A 27109-nucleotide genomic window follows, 5' to 3' on the forward strand; every position below is an offset into this window, starting at 1 on the left:
TATACTTACTGAACAAAGGAAATATAAAAATTCAAAGTACATACATGTTACTTTTTCGCGGAAACAACGTAGGAAAAAAGTCAGATTTTGATTTTTAAAACTACGGCGCCCCTTGCTAAAAAATCTTCAAAAAATTGAGGAGACTACTTATGATAATATGTCGCTACTATGAAAACATAAATGTGGTGCCTTTAAAACACGAATAAAAAAATTTTTTCAGCATTTTTTAGAGCTTTTGATTTTTCACAACTAGAATACTGAACTAAAAAATCACAACAAATTCTCTAACACAAGCCCCAGGAAATACTATCTATTACAATTTTTACAGGATTTTTGCGCGTCATTAAACAGAAAACATAGTGGAAACTTTGATAATCCGAATTATCCTTATTGTTATCCTCCTAGTCAAGATAGAGTGTTCAAACTTGGCAAAAACTGTTTTTTCTTGACAAGCTATCGAATGGTACATTACAAGTCCAAATCGGTGTAAGGGCACATTTGATCCCCTGGGTATATCCTCCTATACCATTTGTAAGTTTTCGGAGGATGGGTCTGTGAAAAAGCGTGGCTTCTCTTCCCTGTTTGATGTGACTACGATAATTGAATATCACAGTGGCAAGGTGATAAATATTGTTGTTAACACTTTGCCGGCCGCGCATTTATCGAAGCGCCGTTACGGTACCGCCGGCGAGATTCACGCAAGTACTACTGCTCGCCAACGGTGATATTTACGCAACTTTTCGCAACATAAGTAGTTGGAATATTATTATTATTAAATGAGCCACTAAAATAACTGTTACACTATATTTATTCCATAGTCTTATATTTTTTAATTAGTACTAAAACATTTTATTTAAAAAATTTAACTCCTAGGATTCATAGTTCTTCTTAGTATGATAATTTTGAAAACATTTTCCAACATGCAGAGGAACGTTGCAGGAAGAACACATATATGCAGTGGAACTTCTTTTCTTGGCGGCAGTGCAGATTTTACAAGCCCTTCGCGGGTTTTGAATCAATCAATCAATCAATCAAATCAAAAAAATCACGCGTACGTGACAGCGGCCGATAACCGTTGGCGAGCAAAAGTCACGCCAGCGTGACAGCGGCCGGCAAAGTGTTAAAAGAAGCAATTGTCAAGCTTACACATATTAAGAAAAGAAAAGGAATAAGCATGACTATAAGTTGCAGTTTAAATCTCATGAAAATGCTACCGACCTAATTAATGTCCTATAAATTTTTACAGCTATATAGAAAAAGTGGAGATTGACTCTATGATTAAAATATTTTCCAGATCTGATGAAAAGTTTGGAGTGTAACACACAAATTATAGTGGAGCAGGGACTCGAAGATATTCAAGACGATTTGCAAAATAATAAAAAGTGAATGTGTTGGTCACGTCGAGAAAAGTATGGTAAGTCGCCTGCGAACTTTCAGAAAATCTATCAAACTTGGAGGCAAAGGAAAATTAACAAAGGCACTTGTTTATATTAAAAAAAATAAAATTATGGTTCAGCCGTAAGAAGGTATCCCAAATGTGTTGAAGAAATTGCAGAAGGCTATAATGGCCATTTTCTTCCACATGACTTCCATCAACGAAAATTCGCTCCACCAAAACTATCCCGCGGGAGTTGACTCGTGGTGTTATTGGTGTTAATGGCGCATCGCAGAGGCTGCAGGTAATATAGAAAATCACAAACACCCACCTGCACTTCACCTGGACGTTCAAACTACATTTTCCCGATTTATGAAGATTTGTCGCCATCAGATTTATTAGAAAGATGCTTAGAGGACCATACGCAGAAAACGAATGAGAGTTTTAGTTCCATCATGTGGTGATTGGTGCGTAAACATCTATATTACGATTTCAGATTTATGGAAATCGTTTCCTCCTTTGCTGCTGGACAATTTAACGAGGGCTAGAGTTTTGTTCTGCAATTGATGCAAGAATTGGATTTTGTTATCTAAGATGTTCGTCGACGTGCAAGAGGCGCAATGGCTGAAAAGATAAGAACAACGCAGCTTCAACAGTACCAGAGAGGCACGAATTGCAAGAAAAGAACAAAATGCGACGTTACTCGAAGAGTTTCAGGAAGATGAGGGTTAATGTATGGGTCTGGTATAGCGGATTAGCATAAAACTGCTTTAAGTACCTATCCGCAAAACTGTTATTTATCTTCGCCGAAACGTTAAACGCATTTTTCTCGAAATGACTGTATCCAACTTGAGGTGCAATATAACTCTAAAAGTATTCAGCCGATCGAGCTTTTTGCCTTTCGCATAGATATTGGTGACCACTTTCTTCATAGAATTGACCTATTGTTTTAATGATATTGTTTAAATAAATAGTTTTTTGCACAGTTAAAGCAAAATTTCACCGAAAAAAGTGATTTTTTTCTTCAAGAGGCCACCGTTTGTACAATTGTGCATCCATTAACTTATATTTAGTTTCATTTTGTGCGTACACTCTTAAACTGAAGAAATCTTGTTGAATTTTTTATTTCAGATGAATACAGTAGATGTTACGTTGTATGCCGAAAAACCACTGCATCACTGACGGGCTGGCTAAAAGCCCTTAAAGAATTGTTTGTAAACTATAATGTGATAATATAACATCCTGAAAGTTTCAAAAAGATCGATTAAGTGCTATTTTTAATAAAAAATTCCCGAATATTCCTCAATTTTCGGCGAGTTATACCAGGGTTCTCCCTTAACAGTTTGAATGAACTTTCTATTTAGCGATACATATAATGTTGAAATATTATCTACAATAGATAATTTACAACGTATAAACATGATTGGCATGTTAATTTCGGCGGGGGTCACCGGTGACCCCCGTGGCGCTGGAGTACGATTTCGCGCGATTGTCATTTATCTCAAATTGTGTCTTCGCATTGTTCAGTAATACTGTTACGATTTTATTATTTTTGAGACTGTTAACAATCAGTCGTGATCATGAAGCTGAAGTTTCCATTTCTCCACATGAAAGGTTGCTGAAAAAACCACGACATGAATTAAAAGCAATGCCGGGAAAAGCTCGAACGGCGCGAAGATTTTGCAAAATTTGTTATCAAAAAAATTCAAAGAAGCTAGGAAGAATAATTGCAAAAAACTGTACCAAAAAAGTCGTGACATATTGTAAAGACTGTGCTGGTTCACCCTTCCTTTGTTTAGAATGTTTTAATACGACACATCGTAACGTGCGCGCATAATAAAACTATATTAAATGTATAAATAAAACTATTTTCAAATGTTTTATACTGCATTCATTTCTTCAGACCACTACATCAACGATGATAATAATAAGAAATTATAAGTGTTATCTTTTGTCTACCTTTCTTTATTTTTTTTTCAATCCGGGCACGTCGGTCACCGGTGGCCCCCATGGCGTCACAGCCAAGTTAAGTGCCGGTCACCGGTGACCCCCGTGGCATTCAACCTGTTAATAGTCATGAGATGTATTGTATCGATCACAAGAAAAGTTGAAATTCGTCCCGTTAATTCTATTTTGTTTTAATTACAGTACATCTGTAGCAAGAAAAAAAAAAACTAACTGACAAAAAAAAAAAGGTAAAGCAAAACTATCTCTACTCTTCTCCGAGAAAACTTTCAACGTTAATCACATATAAACGTTTTGAGAAAAGACGGTACCACGCGAAAGATATCCCTTTTCTTTTTTCACTTCTTGTAATTTCTTAGCCGAAATCTGTTTATGATTGAGCACTTACTACTTTTGTTAAATATTATATGAAATGCAATATAGTTAATACATAAATTCAACCGACATTCTTGCTTTTCATTTTATTTTCAATGCAATAATCCTTTTAACTCTTGAAAAGCAAATACAGTAACACCGCTATCCGACTAGTCTTTTGTAGTACGGTATAAGTATCCCCATATTCGATAAAAAAGAAAAGAAAATGAAATGGCATTAGGTAGCAGAGAAATTTTGTAATAGATTTAAACACATCAAGGCAGCAACTGATGATCAACAGTAGTTTCATCTGTAATTTATCATTATATACGTACATATTTGTTTTCTATGCGTGAACTCGTACGTGTTTCAACTCAAAAAGAGAACGCTCGTTAAATAATCAATATTAACTCGTTATACATGCAATTAATAGAGAAATAAATTAAAATAAATTATTTCATACTATAATTTCCCATGTACTATTACATGATTCGACCAACAACAAATACATTCAATCCTATAGACTAATTATAGTCAACGGTATGGGCATATTGGACACTTAATGCTGAATCCATGAATTCGTTACGGAATTTCATTTAATTATATTGTTCTTTACCCCTATTATTATTTGCACTCTTTTTTTCCAAAATGCATGAAAATCAATATTAAGAAAGGTATGTGTTCTATTATCCAAAAACAAACAATCATTTGTTGTGTTTAAAAAAAAATTAACTTGACTTTAAAATGTTTCCCACGGCTCTACTTAAAGAAAAAGAAGTATCCAGTTAAAGCAGATACCAAATATAGGTATTTGGAAACACTGAAATGTTACTCACGAATCATTTTTAAGTATGTACATATATATATATATATATGTATAACCTGAATTTCATGCGATTTATATATTCAAAAAATTATGTAAAAGTATGCATATATTCTTTTAACATTCAGCTTTTAAAGAATTTTGACATTCAAAAATGTATTTTTCGCGTTTAAACGACAATATTGGAACATCAGGTCTTTAAAAATATGAATTACGAAACACCTCCAAAGTATTAAAGAAAAATTTCAAAGTATACGTATACGTATACGTATACGTATGTATGTACGCACGTATACCCAGCCGATTGTGAGTACACTGTGATTGATCTCGCACGGCGGCACAAAGCATGATTATGCATGCGAACCAACCTCGAGCGTCGTCGTCGTAAGTCCGATCCAAGTTTCGTTAAAAGGCAAGCTTCTTTTCCACGCGCTACCGCTACAAAAGCAACAGAACACACTCCTCTCGAGCATGCTGCCCACCCCGGAGACGTTGCTAACGATAGTGCCGCTATCGATAACATGAATTTAACTTGAAACGTTAATTACAAACGAACAAAAAGTATCAAGTCATAACTATAGAGGTTTTTCAAAATAAAAATCAGTATTTAGTAATATTAAAATGATATTGTTTTCTGGTTGAAACAAATAGGTAGCACGATGTCGACTGCTTCAGTATGCATTGCATGTACCTATATACATATATTATTTTACGAAGCTCTATTCGAAATAAAAGTGTAACAGTCAGTTCAGACGATTCAGTTTTTTGACACAGATTCGGTAATAGTCGAATGCAGAATTCACACGTACATACATATGGAAATAAAGGAAGTAAGCATACGCCTGATAGTTGGATTTTCGGTGAAGAGACGGAATCATACGAACGCTGCTTCATTATCGATTCGGCGAAATTACCGAATCTGTCAGAAAACCGTATCTTTTGAACTGGCTGTAATGTTTCAAGTCCTACGACGGCTTGCTTCAGCACGTATTGAAGTCACAAGAGTTGAGTTTCTGTTACTAACATTTACGATTTTGTTTGAAAACTGAAAAACCGTTTCTCACGCTCTGCGAGAATTTCAACATGTTGTATTTTAATGTCAACAATTATTCATACACGTATACACTACGATCAGTAATACATATTATACTGGTCCCATGGTCGAATTAGATAACTTGTTTGATATGTTACATAAACTTTATTCAACGTTTCAATAGTTGTAATGCTCATTATGGTATCAAACTAAGATAAAACCTCTACATGAGTATGTTAAAATCTAACAATTAAATTATGTTTTATATTCTCCTAAAAATAACAATTTTTAGCTACTAGATGCCGTTTATAGTAGCTTTCTTCTTTGCATTATTACAAATGGTCGACAAGTAGTCGAATGGCCACTGATGGTAATCAGATTCATTTGTTTATCGCGTGCAAGAAACGAACACAATATTTCACCGTTGTTATTGTAGCAACTAATAAAAACAGTACCAAGCATACTTAATCGACAAAAAAAGTGTACAATACTGGTCGCAAGGCGGTAGCACATTTTGTCGCCCCCTCCGCCATTGCTAAACATAAACGTCCCCCAGCCATGTCACCAGACACACTTCGTTGGTCCGTGTAAAATGAAAATTAAAACAGAGATGGATATTCGGAAGCAATTTTATATTTCACTTTTATATAAGATAGTGATATTGAAAATACCTCAAACACATTTCAAAATTGCTTCAATAACTTCAAATCAACTGCAAATCGTGCAACACTGCCATCAGACGAGCTAATTTAACATAATCTAATAATTCTGATATTCATTTCCAAAGGAAAAGAAACCATACGTCAAGAACTTCCGAAGAACCGATGGAATAGATTATCGGATGAATATGGGTGGAATCAGCGAAGAAACATTTTTAAAGATTCACTATTAAAGTATCGTGATTCGTTCAAATGGACACTTCTGAATAAAGTGAATACAATCGAAATCTTGTCATTGTCCACAATGTGCGGAGTTAAGAAGAATTTTTCATTTCATAATTAAAATGATTTCATCCCACTAACTCGTTCTTACTCTGCATTTAGTAGTACAAGTGGCCAATGGCTCACGGACAGAAGTGTATTTCTCGGAGTCTGATTCACGCGATTCTGACGATGCTCACCCGAACAAACTATTGCTTGTAATATTAATGTAATAATAATAATTTTCTCTAGTCCGGCAAACCGTGTAACCAACCGACTAATAAGAAACCGTCCGTGATACGTGCCCGTGGAATCACGTAACGAGCAAGAAGTCCGTAAGAGAAAAAAAGAGAGCGGGATTGTTTCGTATTTGGCGATCGGCTTCGTTAATATTCGCGACGTACCGAAAGAACACCGAGCCGCTGGAGAGGAGAAGCTTCTTAGTGGGCTAGTGCTTCGTGAAATTCGTCAGCCAGGGTTGGCCTTCGTCGTTGCGTGTCAAAAAGGAAGGGGGCAGAGTCGGAGACGAAGCCGAGCGAGGCCGCATACAGGGAAAAGGAAGGAAAAGGACAGAGAAGGGCAGAAAAAGAAAACGAGTAAAGAGGAGAGGAGGGCCAGCGACGGCTTTGGGAAGGAAAAGAGTGAAAGAACAAAAGGAACGGGGAACGATCTCCCTAAAGAACTGTTCAGGCGATACTGACAGTCCAGACGGAACGTGTGTAGCGGCCTTAAGAGAAATGCGTGGGAACTGAACCATGTGGTCCGGGGACTGGTTCGCGAAATATCGTATTGCGAAAGTATACGGCGCACACCCACGAACAATTGCACACGAATGTTTTCGAGGTACTACGTTAATTCCTTGCCGTTTCTGGCTGGATGTTTTACAGCTCGTGTGGCAAGAATTATCGGTTGGTAACTTAAACAAACGTGTTTTTACAGCTCGGCACGATCAACAAAAAACATCATTTTTCGTTAAAAACTTCAACGCATATTTTATTAAAAATCTGTCCACAAGCGTAATGTTATCGTTCTATAGTTTCAGTTTTATAAAGGTCTGGGTTAATATTATACACACAATATTCCATATTTAGAATCAACTAATCTAGTAGGCCGTACTCGATGTACGATCAGAATGTTTGAAGCTCTTTGAATTCTATTCTCATCATCTGCAGGCTAACAGAATGTTAAATATTATGAAGTCATTCAATAAGTAATGTCGTTTCTTGTCTCACTCGGTAACGAAGCATTAAGGACTCTTAACTAAATCAGCAGCACAATTGTGCATTCACATTTTAATCTAATAGGAAGGATATCGCAACTTGGAAAATGGGTTCCGCATGATCTGTCAGCGACAAATACTGTTTAGCGAATAAACATTTATGCTCCATTGCGAGACCGGAAATCTTGTTACTGATGAAGAAAAACAGATTTTATACAGGAATCCTAAACGTAAATGACAATAGTTACAATGAGGACTAAAATGGAACCAATACAAGTGGTTCTTGTAGAAAATGATTATTTATATATATCGCGAATTACGCGCGCGCACGCACATACACACATTTTGCAGTAAAATAAGTTCAGTAAAAAAGTACTTGTATTGATTCAATTTTGCTCTTCACTGTATTACCATACCGAAAACCTCCTATACCGTGTCCCAGACCAGAATTTCATCCTCGGAAGATGTTAGGAGTGTGGTAGGGTAATCAGAGGTGTAATTCACCAAGAACTTTTAAATCGAAATCAGACTATAACACTATATGTATATCTATAACCAACAATTTTATCGCGTATACAGAGTGGCTCAAAAATTCGGAGACATTTTTAAAATGCACTTTTATCCTTTTATTAATGACTTTTCCTGAATTGTCTTCGGTTTCCTTAATTCATCATACAATTTTAGGTTAGAAAGTGCTTTTCAATTGTTTGTTGATATTTGGTTGCCTTTAAAATGGATCGAAACAACAAGCGCGTTAGTATCATTGAGTTGCAGAAATCGGACACGAAGACTGCCGAGATTGTTAAAACGACTGGCTTCAAGAAATCTACGGTCTACAAGGCACTGAAACGTTTCCAGGAGTTGGTAGGAACATCGTATTGTCCTAAGTGTGGTCGTCTTACCACCAAGCAATAACATGGAACAATGTGAACAAGGTTAGGTGCGGAATCCGTCGCAATCCGGAACGTTCAATGCGAAAAATGGCAAAAGTGATCGGGATCAGCTAAGACAGCGTTCGCAGGATTGTTCAGAACAAGCTGAAGATGCGCAGTTACAAAATTGATCGGGCACACTTTCTCAATGATGATATGAAACGGAAACAACTGGAAAAACCGCGTCGAATGCTTCGGCTGATCGCCGGTGGTCACCTCTAAAAAGTTGTTTTTACTGACGAGAAGATTTTCACTATCTACGGTGCGCACAACCGTCAAAATCGCCGTTAGTTGCTCAAAAAAGGCCAGAAGAAGTCTGCTGCTGAAAAAGTAGTGTAGTCGCAGCCATTTCCCGGCATCAGTGATGGTATGGGCTGGCATTTGCCGAACTGGAAAGATGCCGCTAGTATTTATCGAAAGGAATGTCAAAATCAACGCCACCATCTATCAGTAGATTGTTCTTAGGGACGTTTTGTAGCCGTGGGCGACTGAACATTTCGATGAAAATGGTTTCACGTTGCAGCAAGACTAGGCTTCGGTTCATTCAGCACAGTCAACGGTCGCAACATGCCAGAAGTTATTTCCTGGATTTTGGAACACAGACGGCTTTTAAATTCACCGGACTTGAATCCGATGGACTATTCCGTGTGGTCCATTTTAAAGTACAAGAGTACTCGAACCCGATAAAAATCGGTAAATGATCTGAAGGTGGCTTTGAGGCGCGCGTGAGATGAAATTACCGTGGAACAGTGTACGACCATCGTCGACAATTTCCGGAAACGGCTTCGAAAATGCATTGAGGCCACAGGAGCCAATTTGGAACATCTATTGTAAATTTAATTGCTTAATGTTGTTATTACTTATTTAATAAAAGTTATTAACCGGTTAAAGACCGGTTTCAATTTATATGGCAGTTATATACTGCTGAAGTATTTGAAAAAAGTCTCCGAACTTTTGTACAACACCCTGTATACAACTTTAGTGGCAAGACGACCATCTTTAGTGAATCGCAAACGAATTGTATTGTACCATGATAACCTAAAACCGTACACGGCGAAGGCATCTGTAGTAGAAATGAAATGTTACTACAATTGTAAACTCACCGTATCCACTATATTCCCCCAACATTGCATTAATCAATTACCGCTTGTGCCACGATCACTGCAACATTTTTTAACCGCAGAAATATTCGACGATAATTAGCAGTTAAAAGCTCTATGAATGCGTTTTTATTTCTTTTGCTTTTTCTTTTTTACAAATTTGAACAAGGAATTAAAAAATGGTTTAACAGATGGGAAAAAACTACAGACAGCGATGGTCAATAGAATGCTGATTAGAAATGAATGTCAGAATTAATATTTTGCACTGAAAATTAGCGTCAAGAAACTGCGTTAATTATACAATGACCTGATATTATCATACGTACGTATTCTATGGAAAATTTAGTATGATACACTTAGTTTTAACTACTGATTTTTACAACATAAAAATACGAAGGCAGAAAATATCAAGCATTTCCGTTACTAGAAACATGAATAAAAACCTAAACTCTGAAAAAATTGTCTAATGCACGTAACTGTAGAAAACAATAATTATCAATGTACGAAAGTTTTTCTCAGACTGGATGAAGTTGTAGTGACATCTGCGCAGAAAGCTTTTTAAATAGAACATTTTCTATCTTTGTTGTCACTTACTGTTTTTTCTGTACCCGTATAGTTTTCGTCTTCCCTTAATATAACATATCTTCGTTACTTTGAAGTAACGAAGACATTACTACTATCTATACTACCATTATTTAGATTATTAAAGAAAATGATTCCTCCTTGATACCGTTATCAAATGCTGAAGTTAAAAACAATACAAATAACATGAATTCACAATTATAGTTGTTAAACTCAGGAGTCTATTATTGTTACCAGGCAATCTATTCAGAAATGATTTAACAGTTTCAAGTAATTTTATAGATTTAATATCATTTTATGAAATTCAAGTCCACTATCAAGCTAAGTCAATTATCGGAATAGGAATTATTACGAAAGAAAATTACCTTCCGGCAACATGTTTACGGACAGACGTACATACAGGTGAGAAACTTTATTGGCTGGCAATTCGCGCTAATCACGTTGATGTTGATAGTGAGAAATATAGATAACGTGTACGAATATGTAACACAGTACGAGAGACGGCAAGATGTGAATATGATGGAACTGCAAATTCGGTTGTATCTCAGGAAAAGGCTGTTCGCCGTCGGTCATCAGAAACAAGAAGAAGATAGGAGTATGTTCTAAAATCGTATAACAAATCACGCTTATAGGCAGAGCATAGAGTAGCTCCGTTAAATGGCGGGACATGCAGTTGAATATGTATATGGTTAAAATATATCATCACGTACGTAAATCAGGTACATCAGACCTGTCCATTGGGAGGGCCTCACACCGACTCACACGACACGTAATCGCCCACCACTTGTACCAGAGGGAGAGGGAGAACGATAGCCCCCACACGATATCTGTCCTACGCTTCGTGGGACAGAGAACGGAACTCTGGTGTCGTGTTTCCTATGACAACAGAGTATCACGCTGCGGAGGCTGCAAGAGCTCGCACATTCTTTCTTGGACGGGACTGGTGGTGCACATGGTCTTGTCCTCTCTTCCAATTTCTTTATTCGCGCACGAGCAGATTTTCGCAAATTTTACCCCGGACTAAATAAACTGTACAATAGTTTTCTCTCCGGTTTACGTGAGCGCACGTGTGTGTACGTGTGTTATGTTCTCAATGAATGTTTCACTTTTAAAACTGTTAGGAGCTCCGGCACAGCATTGTATAGAGAAAAATGGGCTCGCCGAGATATTCACCGTACGACTTCAATGAAGTAATAACAGCAATCAGCTGACATTTGCGAGGTCAGAGGAGCAGACTATACATGTAAGGAGAATCTAAAGCGGTCAGTGTCACACGGTTAGGCTATGGGTACTGGAGGAAACGATTAAAGCACCCCGACACGACTACGCATACTGTATGCCGCATATAGACGGCGATCGCGCAAATCTATGTAGTTCAACGGCGTGGGATCGGGCAGCGGCTTTCACATGCTACAATTAGTCTCAAACTGCCGCGCGACAATTCGTAAAACCCGCCACCGCCGCCAACACCGCCACCATCGCGACGTCGGTGTTGTGTAAGAGACATATTCTGGTATATTCGTGCGAGAACGAACGAGCTTCATTCGTGAATTCATCGTAGCCGAGTGAAACAGGTTACCGTTTCCGGTCCACGTGTTAACCTTAGTAGGAGCTACATCCTGTTAAGGACCCATCGTCGGTCACTGACGTGACTGTAAGCGCCTTAAACGTATGGCCACGAATTGCTAACGGTGGCTGGTTTTGATTGATCTAGCCGCGATCTGTACAAGTCAACTTGAATAAAAATTCATGAATTCGCCATCACTCTACTTATCCAAGGAAAGCTTCAAAAATTCAGTGTATTTACAGATTTAATCTGAACTTAACGTACAAGAAACTGGTATAGAAACATTTCGTATGATATTGAGCCATTTTTCGGTTAACAGGGTAGTGCTAGAAATTAATACAGCTTACAACATATATTCAGCCGACTTATTTTTAATGGTTGTTAAGCTTCACTTTTGAATAATTTGTGTTCTTCTTCGAATGCGTCGATGCCACTGTCTTATGTGAGCCGATTATTCTTAACAATCTGCATATAAAATTATTAACCCTCTTTAGTATGGAAAGAATGTTCTCACGCCGTATTGTGGAGTTAAACTCCGTCAATGGACAAAGTGTTTTTTTTTTTTTTTTTTTTTTTTTTTTTTTTTTTTTAAAAAATCTATATACGTCAATTGTTCAGTTTTGTAGCATTTTTTAACCCTTTGCACTCCGAACAATTTTTAATATGACCTACCAACAACTCCGAGTCATTTTTAATATGACCTACCAGCAACTCCAGGACTATTTCATTTTCATACACAATTATACATGCAATGTAACAGTAGAAGCCCCCATGAAAAAGGGAAGAATATTTTAAATTTTAAATGTATAAAAATACAAAGTTGCTTCTAGATTTCGCCGCAGCGACGACATCGGAGTGCAAAGGATTAATATTGTTTCTTCAGTTCATTAATTGGAGATATTCCATACCCCTATTTTTATATCACTATTTACTTCTGAATGTATTTTCTTTGAACAACTACTTCCTCAATGAATTCGTCCGATTAAATAAATACATAAATAGACATATTATACCGAACTATTTATAATAAAACTGAAATATGAAAGGAAAAGTAAAATGTATGGAGATTCTTGTAACCAATAATAATTTGCAACAAGGTTTCATTGATCCATGTACAATGATGTAGACAATTTATCAAAACGTAACATTCATTCCTTAAAACTGAAAATCGCATGGACGAAGAATGGTGAATGAAGAGGTAAGTGCGCTGGATGTGAAGTGATACTATTGATATACACAGGATATACACTGCGCCAGTGATAATACACTTCTTATCATTGCTAATATCAATTGCAAAAGTGCGGCATAAGAATCATTTTTTGTACGCACAGCACTTCTTGCGTCGATTCTCCAAGTCTTAAACTTCAGAAATTTCAGAGTAATCGATATAATAGAGAAAAAGATGTTGCAAACAGTTCCGATTTATAAATCAAATTTCACTAAAGAGAATCAAATAAGAAAGTGTAAACGAATTGTAACGAACACCTTTCCCTCTTTGTACGTGCAAATGGCGCAATTAATTGGATGTCGACTACATTCCGATGAATCGATCCACCCTTCAAATTTACTCTTTCTACAATGTGGCCTTCTTATTAGAGATTCAACACTCGTATCAATTGTTATGTTTCTTCTGTTATGTTATTTTCATTAGAAAATGTGTTCTTGCGAAAAAACTCAAGATATTCGCTGTTATAATCAATTTCCATTCAAATATTTTATATTGTAGTTAACCTTTCATTAAAGTATTCATTTTATTGTGAGTAATTATCAGTCTAAACTTAAATCTGTGAATATATTTTACCATTTATTCTACGTAATCGAAAGGCAAACGTGATGTATGAAAATAAGGAAGTATCACAGGTAGGTTTAAAATATGATGATTCAGTAATGACCGTCAACAGATAGTTTAAAATTTGAAGAGTCTATCGAGTAACGTGGATAGCGGAAGCGAATAATAGAATAATACTCAAGCTGGGGATTAATTCTTCCTCCAGCACAGGTAACATATTGGAGGAAGCGTTACGGATGCGTAGTTTACCGTAAACAAGCGACTAAAACTATGTACTACGTACACTCACTCGGTTTCGATCGAATTTCATCGATTTCAGAAAAGACTAATTCTGATTTCGCCTTGGTCTACATTATAGAAAACCCTGAATATGTTCCCATTGGCTCGTCATACATCATAGAGTTCCATATTACAAACTTGGTGGAGATACTTTGTACATTTCATGCCAGAAAAGAAGTTTATTCGCGGACGTTCAAATCTGAGACACGAGTGAGAATAAGGGTCACCACACAACATTCACCATAAAATGCAACTAAATAATTAATTAAAAATAAATGATCTTCCAAAAATTTTGCTGACACACACACACACGCACACGCACACGGACACATTGGTTTTATTATCTCTTGTATAGTTCTGTATCTACTATCTTTATATGTATTAATATCTAGAATTTACATATTAAGTCACACTTTTCAAAATTTAGAGGAGAGCAAATCAATGGTTCAAAAACCTTGTAGCTTAGGAGCCATTCGGTAAGAATTTAACGAGAAACAATCGGTACCTTCGAACTATTGAATGGATTTCAGACAAGTCTCGATATGTAGAAATGGTAAATATTGCAAGTCGGCTACGTGATAGACTTTGCATCGTTTCACTTGGAACAAGATATGGACTTAACCCTTTTAGTGCCGGAGGCCGATATATCGGCTCTTGCTGCACTGGCGAGAAGTGCCAGAGCACATAAATCGGCACGCGACTTATAGCGCTTTACTATTCGCATTCCGGGAGAACTCTATCTCAAAATAAATTTATAATACGTTATAAATGGTCTAATTTCATTACGAGAGAATTAAAAAAAATAAAAAAATAAAAAATTAAAATATTTTGAATCATGTAAATATTGTTTCTTGTTTGGTTTTTATGACCATTTTCCCAAACCCTAGTAAAACCGTGAAATTCGGCCGGTTATTCTCGCATAGGCACCTCTTTTTCGCCTGGCACTAAAAGGGTTAATATCATTTTTACGCTGTTATAGTAAAAGCTAAACGACTTAGAACGAAATCGTTATTATCGTCGAAAAGAGTGAAAAATTTGATACGGGAAACATGTAAAATGTCATTTCTTTAAAAAGGTGGACTTGTCATATTCGTTTTAACTACTTAATTATATTCCTCAGGCAATTTTCCGTACGATGCATTTCTTAAATTTCTAGAAAAAAATATTAAGGTACTCGTGTCGATGAAAGATTAGTTTAAAAAATATTGTTAACTTCAGTTTCTCAACATTGTACGATATTTGGACCAGGCCTGAACGTTTCTTCTCTATGTCTTCGTTCGTGTCTACTAATTCTACTAATTTACTCTTTTCAACTATGTAACAATTTTTAAATATGTATCGAACGGTGTATAAAAAAATGTATAATTCCGTTTAAAACCAATATAGAGGTGACCTTGAAATCTTAGGAACGTCTCCACTTTTGAAGCAGACACATAAACCGCGTTACGCATTACTTGAAACATTTAATTTTTCCTAATAACATTTTTTTCTATCTCCTACCGTTTTAACGTTATGATTTATTAGCCCACTTGCGTGGGAAATAAAATACAAATTATATTGCATATTATCGTAATATAATGAAAAGGTTAGTATAGAGTTATTGTATAGTAGTAATTCCTTTATTTTAGTGGTTTTATATAAAAATCACATCCATTAATGAAAGTTATAATTGAACGACGGTCACCCTAATCGCACTCGAGTACAGGTGATTCCGTAAATGACGAGAGCAGTTATAATAAAGGGAAGAGGAAATGAGAAAGATCACTTACCTTGGAAAGTTTCTCGCCCTCGTGGTGCGGCAGCAACGTCCTAAGCGACTGGAAACCGGCGTTAATACTCTGCATCCGACGTCGTTCGTTACTGTTGGCGATTTCTCGCCGCATCCGCTTCTCTTGCTCCATGTGGTTACGCGGGGTAACGCGGCCGACGTTGCTGGCACTGTTCCCGTTGCTCAACGCAACGTTCTGACCAGGAACACGGCGAGATACAGCGCCGCCGTTGCTCTTCGATTGCTGTTGCTGTTGTTCCTGGGAATCAGCAATCTCGGCGACCGTGACGCACGTGGTCACCGAGCCCTCCTCCACTGTTCCGATGCTTCTAGAACAGAAATCAACCTCGTTTCAACATACACTTTATTTTGTTCGAGTACCAGTTACATATTTCCCACCACACCGCCATCCCGCCACCGTTTGACTAAACAGGCTGCTTCGCTTAGAAACTGGCTATCTCTTACAACTCGGACGATTATCGGTGGTCTTTTTTATACCTAGGTAGCAGTTTCCTTTTCATTCGTATTCTTTCTTAAGGGCCAACGTCACGAATAGGTACATATGTATACATATATGTACGTACCTACAAGTCTTGCGGCTACTGTGCCGCTATTTTTTAGTCAAATATTCTATTCAAAACTTATTTTCTTCTTTTTCACATATCATACGGACCCTATGTTAAGCTTTTAATAAATTTCTTTAAGGAGGAGTACCACTGTGAAATTTAAAAACAATCGGTTTTTTTAAAATGCATTTTCTTAATGTTTAACCGTTAAAACAAATATTTGAGAATTTAAATTCATATTCGAAGAATTTACAAAGATGCAATGTATTTTGATTACATCAAGAATTCAAATCAAACTCCAAACGCGTTTTTCTCGAAACGACATTTTTCTAACTGGCGGGTACGACTACTCTTGTCACTTTTTATATAATCGACTTGAAAGTTTGACAGGATTCTTAAAATAAGATTACCTTCAATTACACGGATTTTTGTGATCGAAAGTAAATTTGTTGATATACGCTCGAAACACTGTCCATTTTTTAGCGGACTTTCGAAACTTTCCTTTTTAAAGCGCGTCATTTTTACAAACCTAATTTTTTTTAAATCCGCATGTGTAACGGAAACTAATCTCATATAGTTTATAAAAATTGTTTACATTTGATTTCAGAGCTGTTCTTCCAAAGTTACACATCCTACCAGCGACCTATGTTTTTGTGTGAGGTGAATTTCTGCATGTTTTTCTATTAATTGTGTTTTAAATCCCTTGAAACATTGTACTAAAACTAGGTGATAATAGATTTCTGCGGAAACAAAATTATTTCTGAAAACAAAATTCTTAAAGAAGGCTTATTTCCCAGGCCATAGCAGTGGTATTCCACTTTAAAATCACCGCCAAAGTTATCCAGTCATATTTGGCCTATCATCGTAACGTTACCCCTTAATGCCCTACTATACGTAAATCCCTCGTGTTACTTTTGTATTGTGCGTAGCTGACAAGATGATTAGGGAGATGGCACAGGGGCAAGAGGAGTACTCCGCTTGCCTGCGTAAGTCCGTATGTGACGCTCCTGTCGTCCAATAGTCTTAAGCCATAGCTGTACAATTCGTTTATGTATATGACCACTTAGGTCATTAGGCTTTGCACAGTATGCATATATCTCATAGACAAACCTACCACACTGCGGTTCTTAAAACATTGACCTTTCCAGCCAGCCATAATACGAGCAACAGAGGCAACAGGTAGGAAAATCGAAAAGTGGAAACTAATCATGAAGAATGTTGCAAAAAAAATTCTGAAGATGCTTTATGTCTCGCAGGAAAAAGATTAATAAATAACGAGCAAACAATTCGTACATACACTACACTCTACACTTTACGGCAGCGGTGCGTAAAGTTAGTTCCCGGGAGCTAAAACGTGTCCCCACCACCGTCCACCGTTACCATGGAGTGACAGAGACAGCAGTCTGGTTGGAGAAAGAAAGGTTGGAAGGGGAAACGCGCGTGAGGTGCCCCTACGCTGCCCAGCGCTGCTCTACGGTAACGAAAACAGTAGAGTAGGATGTACAAGTTATGCACGCGATTAATAAAAATGGTTTTTAGCTTAATAAAAATTTAAGATACAAATTAAAATGGTTGTGTATAAGAATATTATTAAAGACCAAGATAATTATTTAGAAGTTTGACTTCCACGACGATTTCAACGACCTTGAAATGTGTTGTCAAGGTCATCATTCTGAACAAGTTTTTCCTATAGGTACATTTTACCTTTATATTGTTGCTACATACTGTATTTTGTAGGCCGTGTTTTGGTTAAATGCGGGCTATACTGCATAACCCGACTGCAGTAAGGATTTTTGCACATGCTGTGTGTGTGTGTGTGTGTGTGTGTGTGATCTATGCGATGAGAATACTATAATTCCTCTTTTTATAAAGTCCAATGTTTGTTATACTAATATGAAAATAAACGCAAAGCGGAAAATACTTCAATAAGAGTCCAATTTTATATTTTTAGTCTGCCTTAACTTTTAAAGGTTTCATACTTTATTTACATGTTTTCGCGTATGCAGTAATGTTTTAATTACAATTACATTGATATAAGCATTTCATGTTTCAGCCCATTAAAATTTATAGGACCTTTCAAAAAAAAAAAAAATGAAATCCAACACCGACAGTGGACGCATTAAAGAAAGTGTTCACATAGAAGCACGATTAATTGAACTCTCTAAGTAAGAGAAAAAAAAAGATACGATAAAGGGAATACTCGTACAAATTTTTCAGTATCTTGATGCACCAGACAGGAGGACTGTCCCAGCGAGAGCATTACGGCGGACACGTTCATATGATAGCGAACGACAAGAGGCGGACAGCAGTCTCTTGAAAAGCATTTTGGCGCGAGCGGCAAAGAGATCACGAAAATCAAAGAGGCCAGATGCATGAGGACACCGACGCGTCACCACCCTGTGCAATCCTATATGTACGACGTCCGTGTTTCGTTGAATTTTGTGGCGGGGCTGAATATTTGATTTACAAGCAGATACGGGAGCGTAGAAAACCAACCAGCGAACGTCGGATGGGAAATATAAAAACCATCCCGTCTGACTGGATCCAAGGGCTTTTAAGGAAATTGAAAGCGTCGAGAGTTGTTTGTTTCACAGATCTACACACCCGACCGTGACTTACCGCCAGTTAACTTCCCGGTCAATGAAGCGAGGCATCATTGTCGTTCTGTGGTTACTGCTTCGAACAATTCAACTGCACGCAATTCCAGCCTGGATCTATTCCATCTGTTTAGACGGTTTTTATGGACATACACTGTTTAACCTGCAGCAGTTCCGATTAGAATACTTTCGCTTTTTTCTCTATCCTTAGTTGTAACTGAATTAAGGACTATGAAATGTGTATACTGTGTATGTACAGTCGAAATTGCGAATTTTTCTTGCATTCATTTTATTCAAGTGTTTTCGCGTATGATACAAGGATAGTTAAAACGTTGTTCGTACGGTTTTCTATGAATGATATTCGAAATACAATTTTATTGTTACGTAATAAATAGTATCGTCTTCAATATAAAGTTTATTCATTTCTCATTTCTACTGAAATTATTAGCAGCGTTATAATACATACCTACTTAAGTGCGGCTGGCGCCGAAGTCAAGATTTATGTCTGCTTCCTATACGTAGATATGTAAGTACAGTCGATGGGCACGATATTGCGTCATCGTAAAATTATAGGGCGAGCCTGGTGTAAATAGCTCAAAATAAACGAAATGTTGGAAATTTATTGTGCAGAAATTATTAAACCAATGTCTTTGAAACTTTGAGAATATTTTATTGTAGATACAATCGTAGGCGTAGTCAGGACGGGCAGGGTAGGGTCACCCCCCCCCCTCCTCCCGACTGATAACCTGGTTACGCCCATGGATACAATTAAACTGAATACCCAGAAGCGGCCTGAATCTCAGGCTGCAAACGTCACTTATGAATTGATACTTGAAACTTCTGCTTACAATATTTCATTAAAGCTACACGGTATTTAACCTCTATCATCCCCTACTCAATAGTAATTACTGTATTGGTAAAAATTAAACGTTAAGGATTAACCCTTTCGTTACGGCAGTTCGCTCCGCCGGAGTAACGCCATTGAACGGGGCACCGCGCCGAAAAGTGTGCATATGAGGCCATCGAGTGGATGCCGTCTATATCCAGCGCTCGTAACGAAAGGGTTAAGGACTAAAATGCAGAATTTTTCCGTAACTGATGCTAGTTACGTATTTATAATTACCGAAATTAGTTTACAAAGTAGGTATATGAGATTTATCACGGATGTATTTCTACAACCTTTTTCCAAATGCTACGGTATAGAAATTTTTTGTAAATATACTCAAAGGAAGAACCTATTCCGAATTGACATTGCACGGTCCAGACCTCCAATTTGTACAGTAGTAGATAGAGTGATATATATTTTATGGAAACATTGTTAAAATTTAAACATTAAATTTTTTTTGTATTCTTCAAATATGTAGCAACTAGGATAAACCGGTTTTCTACCATATGTTGTTCCATTGTTGTTACGTCCCGAAACACCGAAATTCTTTGAATATTTCACGGGTTGTAAATCCGCTTCGCTGGTTTGCGACGGTGTAAAACCAAGACGTTGACTTTCACAAGGGTTCTCGTGAAGTCTAATTAGGGTGGCAGGAATGATCGAGTAGCTCGGTTTTAGTAACAGTCTTTACTAATACTTAAATTACAACTGGTGATGTAATATTTGTTTCTCGCAGAGAATGTGACGTGAATGATGTTTACAGTCGTAGTGTTCGAATGCGGATGTATGTTCGTGAACGACTTGTCAAATGCGAGAGTGTTTGTCGAATGAATGTTCGCGAATGTCTGTTGTCGATCGAGTGTGTGCGAAATGAGTCTTTCGAATGGATGTTTTCGACTGCCGTCTCGAATTCGCGTGACGTCGCGCTTCCTCAAAGTTTGCTGAAGGCGTTACCAAAATTCGCCTCCTTATTGGTTATGCCCTGAAGGGGAAGGCAAATTTCTCGGTTTTTCCAAGCGACGTGGAGGTGGAAAACCTCTCCTGCAGGGCGAAGCGGACGTCAGCAAAATATCGCTCACGTGGTCACGGTGCGAGTTGACCGCGACGACTTTTCGAGTCTCTCAACGGTAGGGTTTATGACTATATTGTCTGCGAGTCAGCGCGCCCCGGTAAGGCCCGGCGCGGATGGGTCCCAGGTTACCGAGCGCGTGTGGCGGACTGCAGACCAAGTGTTCGCTTCTTTTGTCTCTGATTCCCTTTGTCAACGAAATCGAAATTGCAAGGGGTCGGTCTTGAAAATATAAATTGACTGAAAGAAGGAATAAAATAATAAAAAGTAACGGTACTGTTTGACTGTATAGCCGTCGTTTTGGTCTACGACGGAAGAATTGTCTTTTTATAAATTCATGAAAATCACGAACTTTTCGAGCGTTTTTACCGGAGGGTACCCTTAAGGTTACCTTTATTAGCCGTAAACGTAATAATTAACGAATAATTTCACTTTGTTTCTTGAAAATGGTCTGTATATTGTGTATACATATGTGATATATATGTATAAATGTACCTATTCAAAGCAATGTAAATATTTTATTAAACGAAATCTTTTATTAAAAATTGGTTCTGCACGCACAGGATGATGTCATGTGTTGCCTCGCGTCTTCAATATTTTTCAATGAAAACTAAATAACGTCGATTCGCGTCTATCATCTTCTCCGGTTGAGAAATGAAAAACAGCGATTCGCGTCTTCCGTTTTCAATCTTTGACAAATGAAAAACGCCGATTTACGTCTCCCGTCGACAATGTGTTAACCACGCACCCAAAACAGCAAGTGAGACCAAAAGTTTTTTGCAAATATCTCGGAAATTAGAGTCGTCTGGCAATTATATGTAAGGAAAAAGGTGCTCAGAATCAAATAAGCCCCAAATATTTGTCAGTAGAGATTCTAACCAAGTGCAAGTTGCATTTGAGTTAAAGTCAAGCTGACTTTGTGTTGGGTTTAGTTTGAGCTTTAACAAGATTCGTGTTCCACTTGAAACGTATATTTCTGTTCAATATCAATTAAACGCCAAGATGTTGTTAATTAATTCGATTCAGGCATTTCCATTCAGTTTATCCACCACGAAAATTCTTCGCCAAATAGACATGATTCATTCTGATAGTGTGACAAGCTGACCCGCTGACAAAATTCCTGAACAAGACAGCAACTATAAGAAGAAGTAACAGCTCACTCAATTGGGTGGGTCGTCATATGGATGGACATAACGAAAACTTTGATAAGGGGGAAGCAAATGTTTCCTCTAAAAGGATTGAACGAACGACGGAAGAAGCCGTGAAATGGATAGCGTTCACAGAGTGTGTTGCGCTGGTAGGAAACACCTGGTAAAATTATACGGAACAGGCGTGCAGGAGACGATGGGGAGAAAGGGAATAGAGAGATGACTCCATAGGGAAAGACCATGACCTTGTGATCTGCCCTCTGAAACATTCGTTTCAACACGTGCCAACAATACTACGATAACATCCATATTTATGTATACTTCATGTATTACAACATGTGTTACTGCGAACATTTACTGTATCACCCGAAAATACACTTATAAGGGAAGTTCGGTAGCTAAAAAATTTCGTTTTTCTTTTTAAACTGTATCAGTCTGTAGAAAACTTCGACAACAGTATCAGACAACATTTGATTCCTCTATGTAAAGCCTTAATCTCTTATGGGATCTTCCGTGGTTACAAAAAGGCAGCAAAAGTGTCTGCTGTATGAGGCTGGCATAGAAAACTCCATGGAAGTTAAACAAATTTTGTTTTGCATATAAATTGCATTTTGAATCATCAACGCGTTTTTCTCAGAATAACACTTCCAAAGACGGTGACCACAATTAATCGAAAAACGCTAAACCGTTTCGTTCTAAAGTGTCAGGGCTTATTTTCGATATAAAAATCTAGTCTCTAATTGAAGGATTTTATTTTTCAATACATAGTTTTTATATTATGATCGAAAAATGACTGCGTTTCAAAATCAAAATCGTGCACTTAACGTCCGCCATTTTGTCCTAAATGATTTTTCTCCAGAATGCTTTGATTAAAAACTAGTTTAACACGTTGAGCCCGGCGCCGAATTTGCTGTCCTTTCCGTTCAGCCGGCAGCGAGCGATCAAGCGGTGCAATGTTGCAGGGTTTTTTTCCCCCTTGAGAAAAACTCTCAAGTGGTATAAAAAGTTAGCATTTGAGCTATTTCTCAATACTGCTGTTATAAATGCCTTGTTCATGTACCAAGAAGTGACAGGAAAAAAAATATCAGTCACGGCATTTCGCAGACAATTGACGGATGAACTCACACGGCGGCTAGATGAGGAAATTCCAATCCAAAGCGAAAAAATTATTCATAAATTATACGAAAAGGAAGGAGACGTACATAAAGTCCGAAGGTATTGTTCGAAATGTTATGATGACAATTCAAAACTATTTGGACGCAAGATAGCCAAAAATGTGACCAAAAAAGTTGTTACGTATTGTAATATGTGTAAAGCTAAGCCGTATTTTTGTTTAGAATGTTTCAATAAATTTCATTAAAACTACATTTGACCACATTTCATTGAGACTATATTTATTTTTTAACTTTAATACTCTCGGTCCCACGGACCGATGCCAGCCAAACGAAAATTCCAGTGCCGGTCCCCAGGGACCGACGCCGGCCACACGGAAAGTTCATTGCCGGTCCCCAGGGACCGGCGCCGGGCTGAACGTGTTAACTAATACTAGGCGAACCTGTGGAACTGCTAGCTCCTCACCGATTTCAATACCTTTGAAATATGTTGTCAAGAACTTCATTTCAAACTTCTTCCTATACATGTAACGGGTGCTCGGTTTTAGTTTTCGAGTTACAGTGGACCCTAACTACATACATTGCCATGGTCGGGGCTGTAGGGGTGTAAAATGGCAATGAGTTCAGAGCCCTCTCCATGCTAAGTTGAGTCGTCGTAACCTCGGCTTCAGCGCCTACGCAAAAGCTGGATCGTGCTGGTGCGACGGCGTGTACAACGTGGTGGGAGAGCGAATTTGTGTGCTCGAAAGTACGTGTGAAGGGGAAGTGTCTTGCGTGGTAATATGTTTAGTGGCAATATAGTTAGAGTCCACTGTACATACATACTCGAAGCACATACTAAACCCGCACACTGACAATGAGATACACATGAGGTACATTGACGAGCAAACTCGGCTTTCTCTAGGAGAAAAAGCAATGTAGGGGTAAGGGACTCCTACCGCTTGATAAATTTAGTTCAAATACTAAAATAAATATTACACCGAATGCTAATTTCGCATAAATTTCAGTAACTCCGAGATCAAGTGGTAGGAGGTCTTTCCCTTAGATCACTTTTTTCCCTAGCGGAAGCCAAGTTTGCTCGCGAGAGTACAAGTCCGACTGTGCAACCTCCACGTGGTGTAACCTGAGTTAAACATGTGTATTAATGCCGGCGGTACACTTTTCATTCAAAGGTCAACAAAACTTGGAGGAGACTTCAATTTTCAAATCTGTGACGATTTTAGTCCTCAACAAAATTTTTTAATGCCTGTATAATTGGTTGAATTTGAAAAATTTTCGAAACGAAAAAGCATCTTTGCTTTCCAGTCTCCCACATGATGCAGGAATCTCTGTGGGAAAAATTAACAAAGGATTCTGAAAGTGGCGGCTTTTCACTTTACAATAAGCCCAGTAATGATTATTCGCATCAGAAGTTCCAAACGATATTTGGAGATTAGTGAAGAAGGGAGACTTTGTGCATAAGCAGGATCTTTTGATCATTACAAATGGATTTCGAGAAATTGTACTGTTCCCATCCACATGATAAGCCCAACAAGCCATTTACAGGGGCCTCACGATTATTGTCCTGAACTCGGGTCCGCGCCGGGACAATAATCGTGGACTACACGAAACGACGCTTCTGATCCTCGTGAATACGTTATTTACCCGAAGCTCGACCTCGACAACTCGCCTTTGTAGTATTTCGAACATAGAAAAAGGACAAGCGATTGAAAAACAGAGAGAAAGCTTCTGTTTCCAGTCGACTTGGCTGCGTGGCCCGCTGCGACGCTCTCGCCGACGAATGGTTACATTATAGCCGACCACACAGTCCAATTGTGTGTGTGCCATTTCAGCCAATAATAAAAATACGTGTAATTGGAGATGATCCAGCTACATTTAATTCGTCGGAAGCTCTCTGGGCAGTCGCTGACGATTGAACGCTTCGACTAATCGTCGCACATTCCCTCGTTTCGTCCATCGAGTCCATCGAGCGCATACATTGTTGCCCGGCGCGCCGAGACGGTTCCCCACGAGCCAAAAAATAAAAGATTACATTCCCGGGTATCGGTGCGACAACGCTAATACAACGATGAAACCTTTTTAGTTCTCATTTAGTATTAATGAATCATTTACTAGTATATTGGTGGGATTTTTCTGATTAAAATGATACGAAATACGACATAATTTGGGTCATATTTACTCATGTAGAAAGTATTAACAATTCATATTCGTTCATTATCGCTTCTGATAAATCATAAGTAAATATGATCCAAATTGTGTTGTGTTTGGTATCATTTTAATCAGAAAAATTTCATCAATATGTTCATAAAAGTTTCATTATTAAAGAACCAAAAATAAAGAAGTTTTATCGTTGCATTAGCATTGTCTCACTGACACCTGGGAATATAGGCTCGTGAATGGGAAGCCGCCTCGGCGCGCCAGGGCAACAAAGTATGCGCTTGCCGGGTTCCCCCCCCCCCCCCCGCCCCAGTGGTGGGGATGACACCTGGACAATAATCGAGGATGAACAATCAGTCAATAATCGCGGGGTCCCTGATCTCGTTTTTATTCGTAGGTTTCCAATCGTTTAAACTCATTTATTTTTCTAATAATATTTTTTCAATGTATCGATTAGTTTCTAGAACTATAATTTGGAACATTTTCTCATTTAAGAGCGATAAATAGATGTTTCATATTTACTTTGAAACCAGGTGTACTATGTACCTACGAAAGGTATAAGCCGTGGTTGGTATCCAATAGGAGCAGACCAGTTTGTATCTGAAATGGTTACATTGTTAGTATTTGTAAGAATGTATGTATGTGTATATGCACATGTGTGAAATGGTAAATTAATAGATTTGGATGACGTAAGATGGCACTGTAATAGCCCCCCCCCCCTCCAGTGCGTGTTCACCGAGGCAATGGAGAAGAAGGAAGAAAGTTCTGGAAGCGTTATATAATAAAATTCTATCATCGTGGCATACCGTTCGTTGACTGCAAAAAGTGAATTCAAGTTCATCATAAAGTCATACCCATTATAGTTACCATAATTATACAGTTTAATCGGTTCATTTGTTATTTGTATTTTGTTAATTATATCGAATATACTATTTTACATAGATATTCCCGTGTTCATCATTTGTATCCACACAAGACGTCCGCCAACAGTATTTATACTGAATTTATTATCTTCCTCTTCACTACTGTGTAGGGCTTTTCAACAAGGACTTTGTTTTTTAATAGGAGCAATTTTGGATGTGGTAATAGTTTTATCCGCAAAAAAAATTAACGAATATCCTCCACCGGGGGTAATAGATTCCCAGACATGGGATTTCATCGCAGACCTTATACATTCGTCTTTGACAGGGGTAAACATAATCTCTACTTAACAAGCCAACGTTATATCGTTGTAAAAAATTCAGAAACGATATCGTTCACAGAAATCGGAAAAGCATTCATACGCGTGAAACGATCACTAATCGCTCGAGTATCTGTTGGCATCCATAACATGTTTTTAAATTCTCGAGAAGATAGAAATCGATTACTGTATCTCCACTTGAAACACAGAGGACGCCAACTTTCTTGAGCTTATCATGGTAAATTCAAGTGTTCGCGAAAGGCAAGTTATCGTAGTGATAATAGCAAAGATAGAAGACAGTGCAGAATTTAACTATACCGACCTTTAAATGAAACATTACATCTATGAACGCTCATACTGGGTCTACTAAGTCCCGTCCTGTCGATCCATATTGATCAACTTTTCACACATCTTCGTATTTTAAAAATAACGATAGGTAATATTTTATATGTACACTGTGTACACGTATAAACAAAATAATTACTGAAATTCTTATAATTCTCAAACAAACTCCTTTTTTCTATACATGGGAAAGATTATACGTTAAGTGTACTGATTACTAATTCTTCATTCTTGCTATGCCTTCCCATTTGTTAAACCCAAGCAGTAGTCCGTATAATTCATCAAAAGTTGATAATGAAGTCCAACTGATCATTCCAGGAGTAAAATGCAATGGATTTAGTGTGCA

The 27109-nt window shown here is 37.7% G+C and overlaps 1 protein-coding gene across 1 annotated transcript in view; it reads right to left on the minus strand.

Annotated features, from left to right (window-relative positions):
- Positions 1-27109, minus strand: part of LOC107192011 (helix-loop-helix protein 11) — a 354240-nt gene that overhangs the window by 269107 nt on the left and 58024 nt on the right. Inside the window, exon 2 of the mRNA XM_015581186.1 lies at positions 15708-16035. Coding sequence (XP_015436672.1) covers positions 15708-16035 — 328 coding nt within the window. The remainder of the gene's footprint in view (positions 1-15707; positions 16036-27109) is intronic.

Source organism: Dufourea novaeangliae, unplaced genomic scaffold, assembly GCF_001272555.1.
Source record: "Dufourea novaeangliae isolate 0120121106 unplaced genomic scaffold, ASM127255v1 scaffold281, whole genome shotgun sequence".
Lineage (NCBI taxonomy): Eukaryota > Metazoa > Arthropoda > Insecta > Hymenoptera > Halictidae > Dufourea > Dufourea novaeangliae.